The 17651-nt window shown below is 29.6% G+C and overlaps 1 protein-coding gene across 1 annotated transcript in view; it reads right to left on the reverse strand.

Annotated features, from left to right (window-relative positions):
* Dyrk2 (Dual-specificity tyrosine phosphorylation-regulated kinase 2) overlaps positions 1–5667 on the reverse strand; it is a 79502-nt gene extending 73835 nt beyond the window's left edge. The window contains exon 1 of the mRNA XM_088278028.1: positions 5416–5667. Within this exon, the coding sequence (XP_088134154.1) occupies positions 5416–5436 (21 nt within the window). The 5' untranslated portion in view covers positions 5437–5667. The remainder of the gene's footprint in view (positions 1–5415) is intronic.
* Between the last annotated feature and the right edge of the window lie 11984 nt (positions 5668–17651).

The raw sequence follows: 17651 nt of genomic DNA on the forward strand, positions 1-17651 counted from the left end.
AATAATTCTTCCCATTTCTCGGAGTTGAGTTTATTTAAAAGTGAATTATTTAATGCCGGTGCTGAAGAGGTTTTATTTGGTATGTTTATATTCGTTATATGTGTGTTCGGTAGGTTATATGAGTATTTAATTATTGTTGTAAAATGATCAGTAATAGAGGTGTGTATAACGCCAGCTGTTATATTATCAGAATCGAGTGCGTTACAGAAAATATGGTCTATACAGGAAGGTCGTTGACCTTGAATGTTTCTAGTGGGATTATTAATAAATGATGTGAAATTGAATTCCGCTAGAGTATTCAAATAATTATGTTTATTATTGCAGTCATATTCTCTGTCGATGGATAAATTTATGTCACCTAATAAAAAAGTTTTTTCATTTTTGAGATTGATTAAGATACATTTTAAATGTTCTATGAATGTTGTTATCGATGAAGAATGAGTTCTGTAGATTGCTAAAACATTGTTAATGTGACCTTTGTAATTAATTTTAATTTTTAGGATATTAACATTTTTTATTATTATTTCTTCGAAATCAATAACGTTATGTGTATTTGCTATGAAAATTGCGATTCCGCTATTTTTGTTGATGATGTTTTTTGTTGCATAATAAGTGTAGTTCGGAATGTGGTAATATCTAAGTAATAATATGTTTTACATTACATGTGAGTAATAATAAGTAATAATATAATTTTTTGACATCTCATCAAAGATGAAGAAGAACATATTGATGTCTCTAGTGAAGTTCTAGTGATTCAAGAACAAGGTTTCTAAATTAGTTCATATACATAGAAATTCCAAGAATTTGAGTAGTGTGGTTGTCAATGATGGGTAGAATTGGTGAATGTTACACGTGTGTAAGGCGATCACTTAAACCAGCCTATGACGGTCGTCAGCCCCGTAAATGCCCAGACTTCCATGTTCTTCTTCATCTTTGATGAGATGTCAAAAAATAATACGAAAATAACTCCTGTAGTTGGAGATAATCCAGATTTTGTGAACAAGTATTTGGACACACTCAAAATGTTGTAAGTAATAATATGTTTTAAATTACCTTTGGTTGGTAACGATTTTTGAAATATTAAATTGAACCAAAATGTTCAATCAAATATATTTTCAATACCCGCCATACCGCAAGATCGTCCTGTCTGTATCCTTCCTTTCTCCTTTCCCTCTACCACCCCCCCTTGTCGCCAGCCGCCCCTGCCTCCCGCCGTGCCTATCGTCCTGTTGACCCTGCGAGGGGAGGCTGTGACGCATCAGCCAAGGGAGCGCAGTATGAGTGTGAGTACATTCTCACCCTTTCAGTGTCTCGGTATTATTCTCGGAAAATACTATTCATCCTGGCGATAAATACCCGTATCAAAATAATAATGCGCCCACCGTGACTTTTGAAAAGGAAAGATTTAAATTGGAAACATAATGTACGAAGAAGGTATGCTGTTGACAACAATTGATGAGGCAATAGGACATAAAGATCTATCCGATTTAGTGGTATTTTATTTCGAAAATATCAAAAGAGGAATAATAATAATAATACAAATAAATGAACTATGTGACAAATATTGATTGATATAAAAAATTGAGCCTATTGTATATATTTTGTATTGTATTGTTTCTATTGTATTGTTTTTAGGGATCAATCTTATTAATTTATTATTAACTATACACATTTGCTATCATTTTCAAGACATAGTGTATGGAGCGTATACTAAATATGCTATAAATCCTTGTACATACATAGTAAGCAAGGAGAGTTTTCTTTGGCAACTAACTTTTTTTTTTCAAAGTTTCGTTCTTGAATATAATATGTATATGAGTAATTTATAATGGTAATAATTTTGGATAATTTATGTAGTGCCATTTTCTTAAAATACTATCTCAAGGGTACAAGAGTACAAAAGGTTTATTTAATGTATTAATCGTACCAAATATTTTCCTATTGCCATGTTTTCAGTTATTTTAAATTGAAAGTAATGAAAATAATGACTCAATATTTTGGATGATATTTCACAATCACCAAATTTATTAACTGTACTCCGGATGCCTCCCAATGGCCCTAATCAAACTTGCCTCTTTTACAAGGCATCAGATTCCTGCCGTCTAGGATGTCCACTCAATGCAGACACGTCTTAACTTCTGGACTTTGACCTAATTTGAGAGGATGCAAGCGAGCTGGCGGCCTACTGAAAAACCTGTAGCATTTTGTGGACTCCGTATGCTCCACATAGAGAGCGGATACGGTTAAGTAGAAGAAATAATTGTCAACAAATTTAAAGGTTTTATAATGTTTCCGAATATGTAAGATAGTAAGAGCGTATCAATTATTGAGGTGGGTATATTCATGCAAGAACAAATATATTATTATTATTAGGAAGATTTTTTTAATTCTCTTACGTCGAAAAATAGCTTGAAATATTTATTTGCTTTGAATATTTGAAATAATTCATAAAATACTTATTAAAACGTGACACACGGAAGACAAATTGTAATTCTGTTTTAAATTCAATCCAATTGATTAGGAATGGCTTATCTAGTATTATCCCTTGTACTAGGGGTGAAATTAACACCTAATACAGACGGTCAATACAAAATGTAGTGTTTCTACTTTACTTTTTTTTTAATTAACATTTTATAAGTTGTATTTTATTACACCCGACTGGTTTCTAAAACTGTAGATGTTTTCATCTACAGGTGAAGAGTAATAGTGGTTTAAAATAAGTATTTGTAAATGGTGGAGATAAAGATTATAAATGTCAGATATATTTATCATGCTGATCATGTCAGGTGAACGTATGAGTAAAGATAATTAATGTATTATACGTGAGTTTCAGATTTATAATATTAATTAATCACAATAACATAAGCATTAAGAATGAGGTCTGATAAATTCATTTCCGTACTAACATCATGTTAAGCGTGTATTCAAATTCTGCATTTAATTTCGTATTTAATGATAAAAAAATCATTGTTTATTTTCGTGTATTCATTGTCAATAAAAAATACTCGTATTTTTTACTCGTAATGATTTTTTTACATGAATTGTATGCGTTTATTAAAAAGAACAAGTATAAACATATTTCAAATATTTTTTTGCAGAGACCCACCAAGCCACCTTGTGTGTCTTTTCGATGTCTTGCCTTTACATTTTTTACTTATGTTTATTAAATCGTTCATTAATAACAAGTTTAAAAATGACGTTTTTTAGTCTTAAAAAGATAAGTACATGTTTGTACTTTAAACTTCAAGTGATATTTTATCAGTTTGACACAACAACGTTTATTTTACAAGCATTTTTTTATTGAGTTTTTCTTTGTGTGTATCTCTACCTTTATGATATGTTACTCTTTATAATAGAATGTCATATTATGGACATGATTTTATATACGTTTGTGAATATTTACTAATTACTCACTTTTTTACTTTAATACACCCCTCTTAAATAACAATAATAAAAAATATAAATTTTTCAATCCAATTTAAGAATCTAAAACAAAGTTTTCGGTTCATTTAGACCTGTATACAAATTTGAAGTTGTTATTACGCTTGTTTTTTGCAAGAATTAAAATAAATACGCACATGATTGAAATTATTTTTTATTGACAGTTTAAAAAAAATAAAAGCATATTTGATATGCAAACGTCGACCGTGTGAGAGAGGTTTTATAACTAACTTTAAAAAATTACAAAGCATGTTGATATTGTATATTTTAAAAATAAATGTTGAAAAAACATTTATCTCTGAAAATAAACAAAAATATCTTTCGAAGTATGTATCTCGGTGAAAATTGGTTTAAACCATATTTGTTTCTAAATATTCAATTACACTCCTCATATTTTCATTTTACTTAAAAAAGAATAATCTTTTGAGGATAGAATTTTAAGAGAGATTAAATATATATATATATATATATATATATATATATATATATATATATATATATATATATATATATATATATATATATATATATATATATATATATATATATATATATATATATATATATATATATATGTATATATATATAAATATATATTTTCTGCATAATACTTATTGAATGTAGTGATAAATTGATCATTTACAACATGTAAATACAAGTAATTGTTAAAATACTTTGTTAGTCTGTTAGATTCATTGTGTTTCTTTTCTTTCGCGGATTTGTAAAGAAATTGAGAACATGTGTGACATGTGTACATAGCTGTAAGTTCAAGAACAAATTAGTAATATATCACAAAAGTGAAATTGAGGCATCTCTATCTACCACTACCCATGCAGTCTTCGGAAACCCTTGACCCAGTTTGTGTTGATGTCAGCAAGTACATAGTATACTCTGCATACAAAAGCTCCGTACATAATGTATTAGAATTCACATAATCCTTTTAAAAGGCTTATTTCTGATATAAAGTGCTTTTAGCTTCAATTATTTGTTTTTTTTATTTGTTTTATTTATTTTATTATATTAAAATGTTGAACTTCCATAAAAAATATGTTACCTAATAACCTTATTTATAAACGTTTTAAAAAAAATTAATCTTCAAATTTATGTCAAATTAAAAATATGTATGGATTAAAATATCACATACAATATTATCATATAATTTTCATTCAATATTATTATCTTTTTCATTTCCTATTTTGACTTTCTTTGTTGTTTGTGTACACAATAATTTTAAAATGTTGATATCAACAAATAAAAGTCACAATATTTATTCAACAGCCGCAATAAATTGAAAAATTAACGTTATTAATACAAAAAATCTCTTTTTTTTAACGATTATAATATATAATACTTTTCGCAACTTCAAATGGTTGAAAATAATCATAAAACAATACAAAAGCCAACGTGATTCCCAATGTTTTAAATATTCAAATATTATCATAAATGTCACAAAAACAATAAATGGACGACAGATAAAAGGATTCCTAAAATTTAAATATTAATATTTATCATTTAATATGTCCGAAAACAATAAAATGCAAATATGATTCCCAAAGTTTTGAAAATATTCAAATATTATCAAATGATATACCAGAAAAACAATAAAAGGTCAACAGATAAAGGATTCATAACGTTTTGAATATTCAGATGTTATCATATATGTCAGAAAAACAGTAAAAAGTCAACAGATGATTATCATATTTGTCAGGAAAATTAGTAAATAAATGCCTAAAAATTCCTTAAGCTTCGAATATTCAGATACGTATCATATAATATGTCAGAAAAACAATAAAAGGTCAACAGATAAAAGGATTCCTAAAATTTTGATTATTCATATATTATCGTATATGTCAGAAAAACAATAAAAACATGATTCCTAATGTTTGGAATATTTAGATATTATCGTATGATATTTGTCGATTCCAGCATCCGAGAGGGGTGACAGATCGAGTGTGTGCCGCGAGGGGGACGTACCACTTTAGGCTTATCCAGCATCCTACAGACCGCCCTACATGGCAGCAGGCCTTCGGGGGCCCGCGGGGCGCCCTGCCCCCAGACGGCCCTGAGCAGAGAAAGCCACCCTTTCCCGCACGGTCCCTTGCACTTGGAATGATCAATTATATCACTTTGCGTGTCCAGTAGCGAGGAAGTGACCGCGGACCGAGCTACGCGACTGACGCCCGTGCGTGCGGACTGGCGCGGCGCGGCTGCTACAACTAGCTACGACAGGCTACGACTAGCTACCTCTACGCCCGCCCCGAGCGCAGTACCAAGCGAGACGGCAGAGGGCTCTCACGCCTACCGCCTCCATATACACCACAATTATCCAAATTTAAAAATACACATCCATCTTTCTCCACATATTTCAAATCTAAAGTCTCGCATATTTATACTACGTTTATTTAAAGTGGATAATGATGCTTTGTCCCCTTCCCGCGTGCGCCTGCACCCTGTTTTTCAATGATGCCATCTCGTTCTCTAGTACTAAGTTCGATCAATATCGCTTGCTCCCTGTATTACATTACCTTTTCTATAACTCGCAGACTCCGCAAGGGTTGATGGTTGAGTAGGGAGATGTAAATATGCATAATATGCTTTTGTAAAACCATTTATTTAAACAATATTTTTCGTAAACCATAAATTACAAAAAATATCGCGTAATTTCTTTAGGGGATTTCATATATTTCGGAAGTCAAATTCAACGCTGGTAAAATAAACATTTATCTTAATATACGCAATTTCGTCACGTGGAAACATATGAAAACACATAATAGCATATTGATACCTCAACAAAGATGAAGAAGAATATGGAAAAATATAGGTCGTAAACCCTGCGTATTTATTTACAGGATTCACATTTTTATTTTATGTGATCACTGAACACAAGTCTAACATTTACCATTCTACTCATTTTTGGTAACCACACTACTCAAATTTCGAAATTTATCCTTCAATTGACACCTTCTTTACATGCGAGATCTCGGCACCATCTATGGTTGGATTGAGTAAAAGTAAAAGAAATATTGAACAGAGACTTCATGAAACGTCTGTACGATTCCTCCCAAATTATTATTATTTTACAAACTAATAAACTTGAAAAGATGTAAAAATTATTTGAAAAATGAATCAATCTTACATTTTTGACCAGTTATTTTATTCACAATATTTTGAGTGTGTCCAAATTTTTGAGATTTGGTCACACTCAAAACAATTTCTCAAGACACTTGTAAAATCATCCTCTTCTGAAAATATATCTGTAATTTTTAATAAATTCTTTTAAAAATTCAAAAACTCAACAAACGATTTTGAAATTTTGTAATCAAGTTCAATTGTAATATTACTTTGATATACTATTTTAAGGTTTAAAACTATTTCTAAACTTAATAGCAGGATTTAAAATTCATTTTATTAGAATCATATCTTCTTTTTTGGCAGTACACTCATGAAATATTAATAACGAAAAATAAAAATAAAAACGGATTGCGAAATTTATGTATTAACATTAAATTAATGTCGCTATATTTTTATTTTTTATGAATACTAAAAAGATACTACGAAAGCCACAATACTCAATGCATGATTTTCTCTAATAAAAATAAAATCATATAGGGTCCTATAAATCTAATATCCTAAGTACGTATAATGTTAAGGCCTTACTGGCAATATTAGAATTCATTACGCACTCGGCTTTACGGAGAGTCGGTCGCCACCTCACGAATGATTTTTAAAAAATATATTTTTAGCTTTTTTTTAAGCATATATATTGAGAGAAAAACTTTTTTTGTAACCATATAATTATTTCAAAGAAAAAGTTTTTTTCTCAACGTAAAAACGGTATTTTAAGAAGAAAAAAAAAGTCAAATGTTAACTGGGTTTAAAGAAAATTAAGTTGGGATTTATCGTATTCGTATGTTGGGTCTATGGGTTTGATGCTCGCCAATCGCAAAATCAATTCATTGGTCTCGTATCTCACATCCTCACCCTTGTTTCCAATTTTTTCAATAGATTGTTTTAATGTGTTAAAGTATTTTCTTTGATAAAAATAAAAATAAATACGTTTATTTTCCTGAATAAAAGATGAAGCAAACAAAAAGTAAAGTAGCAATTCAGAGCTTTCAAAGGCTACATCAGCTTAAGATAGATTACATTCTTTTGTCAATCTTATCCCCTTTAGATTTACGTTTTTTCATGGCCATCTTTACTTTGGTAATTTTTCAATATACAAAATATTAGGTAAATAAATAAATAAATTGAGAAATGTCATTTCATCCTTTTCGTAGTTTCGTAAATTTTATATTGAAATTCTAGGTAAGAAGAAGAAACAAAAACAATTTGGTTTTTTCCAATTTTACTTTATGTAGCCAGCTAGACAAAATTTAATGTTATGTACACAAGAAAACGGGGGTTAAAAACTATGATTTTATTTAATTTTTCTCATTTAATGAATTTTAATTTAATGAATTTAAGTAGTGTATTATAATTATAATTACGTTTAGAATAAGGTAATAATTTTAAGTTGGATTTTATATTAATTTTATTTTCGAAATGGATAATTGCATATTTAAATAACATTTCGGTGAATCTAGAACCGTTGGTTGACAATTCCTTCTACCGCATATTGGTTCAAAATTAATCAGAATGTTTTATTTTTTTACCAAATTTTTACAAAAACAATAGTAGCAATATGTTTCTTATTTTGCAGCGATTTAACGATCGGCGTTTATTTTTTAATGTAAATTGGGTATTTTTTCTGTATTTAATGACCTATCAATGTACTTTAATGCCTGTCAATAGAAATGACCTTAAATTCAGAGCTTCCTTTCACCGAAGATTTGACGAACACACTATTATTAATATTTGAAAATGCGTCTTTGCCATTCCCTTTTATTGTCTTTGAATATGTCATTAGTTAAAAAAAAATCAAAACTCACGGACAAACTATACTTCGTTAAAAACAATCAAAGAAATCCCTGGTTTAAAAAGAAGAGTTGCGTAAATATAACTACATAAACGATGAAACGATTTGAGTATATTGCCACACTGGATACAAATGTACATTACTACAGAAGAGTAATAGAAGTCTTTAAAAATATTTATACTATTTAAATATAAATTATACTGTATTCCATTCGAAAACTCGCCATTACTGTAGGCCGCTAGCTACTAAACTTTGCACGATATCTTTTTTTCTCTACCAAATCCGCGAACGTCGTCAAATTCCTTCAGATTTACGATGTTTATTATATCAAAAACCATTACTTTTTATTTGCGTATTTTATGAATATAAATCAACCCTATAATTTTATGAAACATTTCAATAACTCAGGAATACAATAAAATTACGATAATTATATACCCCTACCATATATATATTTCCCATTACAGGTTATATTTTAGTGCCTTCCCTTAGATGGTACGATCAGCACGACTATTTTTGGATGCTTAAAATTAGCATTCGTAACTTATTTTTAGAAAAGACACATATCTATTTAAATATAAAAAATAAAACACTTGTTTACCACTTTTTTGAGTTTATTAGTAAACATACGAGTTTCGAATACTACAGATGTTCTCAACAGGTCAAAATACAAACTGTAAACTAGTATACAAACTCTTTGCATTTTTACTTATTAATGAGAAAAGTGGTCTCATACACTTACTTAAAGACACATATCCAAGTAAATTGACTCAACTTTAAACATATTAAGAACACTTTAAATGATAGAAAAGGTTAATAAGTATATTAAGGTAGGCATCCATAAGCTGAATGGAAAATTAATATAAGATAATACTTAGGTCAAATTATTGATGGTTTTTAAAATGATTCATGATGAATGAACAAATCATATTTTTCTTCACGTATCATAGATTTCCAAAATTTCTTTTTTCTTTCGAAAATTTTCATTGAACCAAACTGAGCCATAACAACGAACGGTGGGGTATAGTTAGTATTTTATCAATTTTAATGAAACACGAAACTCTTTAAGATTTCAAAACAAATTGTGAAACAAAATCACCAGAATTATAATTAAAAAGGTAAAACATTTTATATCGTGGAATTTCCACATTCCCCGTAATTTAGGGAATAGAACTTTGTTTTAACAACTTTGATTTAAGCACTGGTAATTCAAATTTCTTAGACTTACCTTAATATTTCATGTGTAATATTTCTGTAGATAAAGTTACATGTAGATGTACTTCCATACGTGAACAATTATATAAAAACTTTGATAACTACTCCATCCCCCTAACCGCTGCCACATCAGCATATGGGGGTGTTCACCCCTCGACTAAACTTTAAGCTTGAGATCTCAAACCAACAAGTGGTTATTCAATTTGAAACATTTCACGATATCAGCTTTTCCTAGTAACTACCTAACCTAACCACTCATCTAGGTGGTCGTAAATACGCCAATTCCATCTGTGCAAAAGTGTGCACTTCCAAAATGATCGCAGTTTTTCAATAAAGTTAGTGAAATTAAAAATTAGATTGCGCCGATATTTTTGTCAATTTAAAAATTAATTGGAAATTCTATTTTATTATCATAAAATCACTTTTTTGTTACTTGAAAGAAGCAATAAAATTCCAAATTTAAAAAAAAAATATAGAGTAATAATTGATGATATTTACAATAATTATATAAAAACTTTGATAACTTTGATATTCTTTTTAAATGTCAATTTATAATTTATGTTTTTTTTTTAATGTTCAAGTACTATCTGCCCACTGATTGCAAACGGCTATATATGGTATCAAACGTTTTGATCAATATCACTAGTCCGTCTTTGGTCGGTTGGAAGATATTGCTTTTTAGCAATAAGCCCGCCAATGTACTTTTTATTTTCTGTACATGAAGTTTAAATAAATAAAATAAAATAAATAAATAAATAAATAATTAAGGTTAAAATGTTTTTTTACCTTAAAATGTATTTAATAAACAATAATTCATCATCAATTTGAAAACAATATTCATGTTTATAAATATTTGTTTGGTTGGTATATTTAAGTACTGCATTTTTACTTATCAGGATAGAATACTACAGATAGAAATTACACGTGATTTATTTTTTTTAGTTAACAATTATATATTTTAAAAGCTGTAAACGAACTATAAAAACAGCATTTATAATTCATGTATTTACATAAATACCCTAATAATACTTTAAAAACTTTCCTTAACGATTTTAATCCATTTAAAGTTTTCCATTATTTTCATAAAATAACTCATATTTTTTTTAACCAAAAGAATTGATTTATAATGATAACAAATTATCTTAAATTATTTTGCACATATTACTGATAGATCAAGTAGAAATATATGAGATTCCGTATTCTTACGGTAAAATCGTGAGATCCCAATTATAAGTTGTACGTACTATAATTTCACTTTTCCAAAAATATGAGACCATCTCTAGGTACCAAGTAAACCTAATTACAGATTTTTCAAGATATTTAATGGTGAACTAATGGATTGTATGTCACGCAAAAATAAATATAATGATCAAATTCCATCACGATTGTGAATTCGCCATGTTTCGTGACTTGAGGCTTAGTTATTTATTGACAATTAATGAAAAACTTGTGCATTTAATGCAATAGAAGAAATTCTTCATTAAGAAAACGGAGTCTGGTTGTAGTCTCGTGGTAGTAGATTTTGAGATTTAGGGTTCAAACATCACTTTACCACAACTTTTACAAGTTTTACTATTTCATATATTTTTTTTAAATAATTCACATACGTTACATGATTATTTTCCGATTTTTATGGATAATTTATTCACGCTCCCAACACCATCATATAAAATATTGTGTAATATAATATAGTGCAAATCTGTATAAATACTGCGAGCTATGAAGTACCTACCTTGAAAATCGTCAAAAGTTTAGTTTAAATTACGACCATGATAAACATAAATATATAGTACAGTATACCTGATGCGTTGACTGTAGAAAAAATCAAGTCACAAAAAGTGGAATGCATATGAGAGAGAAGGTTTAAAAAAAAAATATATATATATATATATATATATATATATATATATATATATATATATATATATATATATATATATATATATATATATATATATATATATATATATATATATATATATATATATATATATATATATATATATATATATATATATATATATATATATATATATATATATATATATATATATATATATTTATAAATATTTATACATATATTTATATTTTTTTGTTTTGATTTAAACCTTCTTTCTCCCTCTCCTTCTCTCATAAAGCTTGTCTCTTTAGAGACACAGTGATTCCAACAAATGGGTATATTCATATTATTTTTTGACATCTCATCAAAGATGAAGGAGAATATGGAAGTCTGGACATTTACGGGGATGACAACCGTCATAGGCCAGTTTAAATGATCACTTTACACACGTGTAACATTCACCAATTCTACCCATTATTGACAACCACACTACTCAAATTCTTAGAAGTTCTAAATGCATGAACCAATTTTGAAACATTGTTCTTGAATCGCTAGAACTTCACTAGAGACATCTATTGGTGACATGAAAATAAGCTTTTTATTGAACAGAAACTCTTTTATTGGTATGTGAACAAGTATTTGGACACACTCAAAATGTTGTGAATGGGTATATTTTAAAAAATATTTGAAATGATTGATGTGTCCCCTTTTAAGTGCCTTGATATCAAATATACCAGATTAAACATTGTAGTATACTAAACTAATGCAATACAATGTCCTAGAAGCCTGTATTTCATCCACCCACCAGTAATTGTCCCAAAGTTTTTAAGGGACGTAAAAAACGTTTGCGGCGTTGGATACCACTACAAAGTTATGTTAATGAGGAGATTGAATGTTTGCGAAACTTTCCCTTGGCGTATTATACATTTATACAGTGGTTTGTTTATCTGCAGCATTGCGGTCAATGGGGCTAATCCTCATAGCGTGTCGGTGGTTGGTCACGCTCGAAGTACGAATATACCGCAAAGGAGTTACTTGTAAATAATGATTTACTAATAAATATTATATTTAATTTACGTTTTACTTAGTAAATACGACTTCTTCTTAAAATCTATTGTGACACGTGTTTCGATGCATTCCGCATCATTTTCAAACACCGTTTGTGAAGATAATTCCAAATTTTAGAGTTGGGTCCTTGGTATGTTGAAGGTTGAAGAGGGGATGCTTCTTATTTTTACTAATTTATTATTTTTTTTATTTATTTATTTATTTATTAGTTGGAACATGGCAATATATGGGAGGCTTTAATCATTTTATTTAATTGAATTATATACCATTCGTATTATACATAAGTATTTCACGTATTCGTGGAAGCCTGGGTGTAACTGACATGAATAATAAGGTAGAGCAAAGGCAATTGAGATGGTATGGGCAGATAGGACGTAGAGAACTTGAACATATTGTAAACCAGACGATCGCCATGGATCTTCATCGAAAGACATCTAGAGAAAGACTAAATAAATCATGGATGCTACAGAAATACAACACGACAGGAGCTGTTTCTGATTTTTATTATTTTATTATTTCTTATTTTTTATCAGTGGGAGTAAAGACAATAGGGGGAGGCTTTAGTCATTGTCATGTTGTTAATTATGGGTTTATAATAATTTTTATTTTTATAAAATTCTATGTTTCAATGTTTTTTTTAATTTTTTTTATTATAAAGTGGTATTTAGTTAGTTAAACTTAAATTAATAATGGATTCATTTTACCACAGTGCACTACCAAATCAATTAATGATTTTTTTTAAATATTTTATTAATCAATTCAAGAAATAAATTTATGTATCTAAACAAACGTTGTTATTGGCCTTGTCGGCTTTTGCAGTAGAATATTTACTTGATTTATTATCGTTGGATCGAGTTATCAAATGTATTTATTAACAAATGACAAATATTTTTATTAAATAAACTATTGTATAATACCTCTTAATGAGTTTTATTAATTACACATGACTAGTTTCGAAAAGTACAGATGTTTTCATTTACAGGTGAATAGTAAAACCAACGAGCAAAAAAAATATTTAGGTACACTCGTATATAGAGGTTGTTAGGGTAATAAATAGAGGGGGGATTTAGGAACGGGACTTTTTTGTAAATGGAAACATAGATACTAATGGTGACGTATTTTGAAAAAGCATGGTAATAATTAACGTTTTATCAGAATTAAAATTGTTTAGTATTTCTAAATATTCTGAATTGTTCATGACTTGACCTTTGTTTGTAACTGAGTATAATAATTTAAGTGTTAAATAGAATTACAAATATATCTTGATTATTCATTATTTGATTATTACTATCACATGTCAGTGAAATGTAAAATGTTCTTCACTATAACACACTTATGTTATGGATCTACCTGCATGTACCGTCACCTAAGTGCTAAATTATGACTAAGAGGTTTTTAGATTTTTTTAAACAATTTTAAAAGCATTTAATTACTTAAATATTCTGTCATTATCCTAATATAGCCAAATATATTTTTAAAAAAAATTTATTGATTTGGCAGTCACTTTGTGGTAAAATCTATCCATTTTTAATTAATGTTTTACTCAGTAAATACCACTATTTCTTAAAATCTACTGTGACACCGTATACGCATACGGTGTTTGAAAATGATGCGGAATGCATCGAAACACGTGTCACAGTAGATTTTAAAAATTAGTGGTATTTACTAAGTAAAACATTAATTTTAAAAAAATATTTTAGGTTTTAAACAGTGGAAAAAATCTTTAGAAAAAAATGTGAAGCGTTTCATAATTCATACAAGTACTCAGGCGACAATATTTATTAAATATGAAGCTATTGGGATTAAAATTAGAAGTATCCAGTGAAAAAGTTACTATTAAAAAAATTGTTAAAACCGTTTATTGATTTTTTAGTGTAGTTTAATTCCTTTAGTTTATTTTAGCCATAAATGTTTTTTCGATTTTAGTAAATAATTAAAATTGTGTTCAGAACTCCCTTTTATAAAACATTGTGTAATATGATATAATTTAATGTTAATAAGTACAAATAATACTAGTTATGACGTTGAAAATTAGTAAAAGTTTAGTTTAAATTACAACTATAGTAAACATAGTAGAGTATTTTATTATTACGACAGGATAAATTAACGGTTCAATTAAATTAAAAACTATTTTTAACATGTATAAATACTTATGGTATACTTACATCGTACAGCAACATCTTTCCGGCAATACTCTTTTCTGGCACCGAGAACTTTTTTGTTCTAAGAACTCACCAAAAATAGAAAAGTCTGGAATCACTTGTACAATTATAAATTTAAAAAAAACTTAACAAATGATTGTTTAGTTTAAAGAGATACTTTGATGACAATCGTCCAATAAGATTATTTACATTAAAAAAATCGATGTGTTTATCAATGACATGTGCACAAAAAATATTGAATTGTCACACGCGAATAGAATTCAGGTTCACGGATTGTGTTATTGAAATAACTTGCTGAAAGTTTTCAGCGGGAAGTTGCTTTCGTCGCCGCAGTCACAACAATAATGCTAACTCCGTGCTGTAATTTCCTTAGGAAGGCTTTACTTCAACCCCGGAAGCTCGGCTGCAGAGGGTGGACAGAGGGTGTTGCGAGGGTGGTGACAGCGTCGCGTGCAAGTTGCTAATTCCTAACAGATAATACCGAACGCGGTTCTATATTTCGATACAAACATGCGCGGGGGTGCAGTGATAACGAGAAACGTAGCATTTTGTTAAGTAATACATTTTTATAAATATTCTTTAGAAGTTTCTCAATCTTTTCTTGCATCAAGTTGCAGTTATTCAAATGTTTTCTTCTTGTGGTACCATCGTAATTTTCCAGTCTGATTCTTTTATTGCATCGCAGAGTACTGGAGTGAAATACGAATAATAATAAATTTTATAACTAATAAAAAAATCGTGTGAACCGTTCACATTTTATTTTTTCCCTGGAACAAATATTTAATAATTTAAAAGACCCCAAGACGGTTGTCCGGTTATTAAAGTAGCATATCCAATTTTATAAAAATAATTCGTTTTATGCAAATTATTTATCCCAAACGCAATATCTAACATAAAATGAGAACAATTTTTTTTTTCATAATTCTATGAACATACTTTATTTATTCATGATTTTTTTTCATTCATTTCATATTTTTGGAAAGCTCTCTCTTACTTATTTTAACCTTCTTCTTGTGTCCAGTATTGTACAAATGCCTTCCTCTTGGACTCCCACAGTTGTCTGTTGGACGCGACTCTCTTCCAGTGCAGACCCGCCACTTTTTTAATGTCATCGGACCATCTCATCTGGGGCCTACCCACGCTTTTGCATCCTGTTCTGGGCCACCGGTCGAGCACCTTTTTTGTCCATCTATCCATACATACGTGCTACATGATCTGCCCAGTTCCACTTTTGTTTGGCGATTCTGTAATCCACATCTGTTACCTTGGTCTTTTCCCTAATCCAAAGATTCGTTTTACGGTCTCTAAGAGATATGTTTAACCCTTACCGGTGTTGTGTACCTAGCACACATTGCTTTTAATAACCATAATATATCTATAAATATAGTAAATACAAGGCTAATATTTTAGGTATTCCTCCATAACATATTTACACATTGATTTAAAAAATAATATTAATAATAATCACAATTTATCGGGTACATCGGAGGTATTATAAATATAAACAGCGCGTGAAGATTGTGCGGGAACTGCTACACTATATTCGCATCTCACTCTTGCATACATGCACTGTGTAAGCGTGAAGAGCTCAAAGCTCAATGTTCTCTAGCTAGCAGTCAGTTGCTCTCGAGGTCCCAACAAGAGCGGATCTATGCTTGTTTCGTGAGAGTTGGCAGATTGTTTTTTTAATGTTTTCAGCAAAAAAATCTAGATTATTATGATATTTACTAAGTTTATAACTAATTAAGGGGATTAGCTATGATTGTCCGTATTTTTCCAATTTAAAATCGCTAATATTTTATTGTTTAGTTACCACCCAACACTGGAACGCGCGTTTTATTTAACACCGGAAGGGAAATGTTAACATCCTTATCTCTTGATAAAGACTTTGAAATAAGAAATAATTATAACTTACAAAACAGTTTTGTTTAATTACTTTTTGACTCATAATAACTCAATTAATTTTTCGACCAGTTAAAATATTTTGGATCACCTGTTTTTATTTACAATATCCTTTCTTTGACCCCAACCTGCTCCCAAATGATGCTTAGGGTATGGCATTAGATTGACGCGATGTTAACTCGATCACACGCACCGGGGAAAATGTTACATGCATGCGCCTGGCGCGTGCGTCGCACCCAACGTGTTAACAAAGCAAAAAGTGATACGAGTATTATTTTATAAAACGTTTGGAAACCTGTGGGAAATCAGTGTGCCCCGCGGTCATGAAAATTAATATATTCTGCTGACAAAATACACACAGGTACATTTTCTAAACTCGTAGTCTCGACCGAGCACGTTTCCTAAACACGCTAATCTCGCTAGTCACATTGTTTGAACGATGGACAGAGAAGACCTCCAAGATCACTGAAACTACGTTGTTTCGTAGCAGTTGAAGTTCGATGAGTTTCTCATATCCAATGACATTTGATTTAATACGTACATACATTATGTGTCGCATATTCAACCGTAACCTTCTTTTTCGCACAGAACGTCGTAGAAGGGCGTTTTTAGACCCTTTTCTCAATATTTTTAATGTAAAAAATTGATAACATTACAATTTTAGAAAAATAAATCTTAATAAACGAATTTTATTTTACATTTTTAACATCTCAACATGAATAAAGAAGAATAAAGAAATCTGGGCATTTACAGGGCTCACAACCTGTCATAAGCTGGTTAAGTAATCACTTTACACACGTGTAACATACACCATTCTACTTATGATTGACAACCACACTACTCAAATTTTAGAAGTCATACGTATATGTATGACATCCAAAATCAGAGTAGCCTATGACAAGTCGTAAGCCATGTAAATCCCCAAACTTCCATATTCTTCTTTATCTATGTTTATATGTCAAAAATATAAAATAAATCCTCATCGGAGAAACCCAGATTTGTGAACAAGTATGTATTTAAGACACTCAAAATGTTGTGAAATTTATTTATTTATCCGCCTCCTTAGTGTGGCGCGTTTGGCTACCGAACAAAAGGATCCGGGTTT

This window comes from Brachycentrus maculatus, unplaced genomic scaffold (assembly GCF_059751285.1).
Source record: "Brachycentrus maculatus isolate JH-2025_06_01 unplaced genomic scaffold, ASM5975128v1 h1tg000054l, whole genome shotgun sequence".
NCBI classification, from domain to species: domain Eukaryota; kingdom Metazoa; phylum Arthropoda; class Insecta; order Trichoptera; family Brachycentridae; genus Brachycentrus; species Brachycentrus maculatus.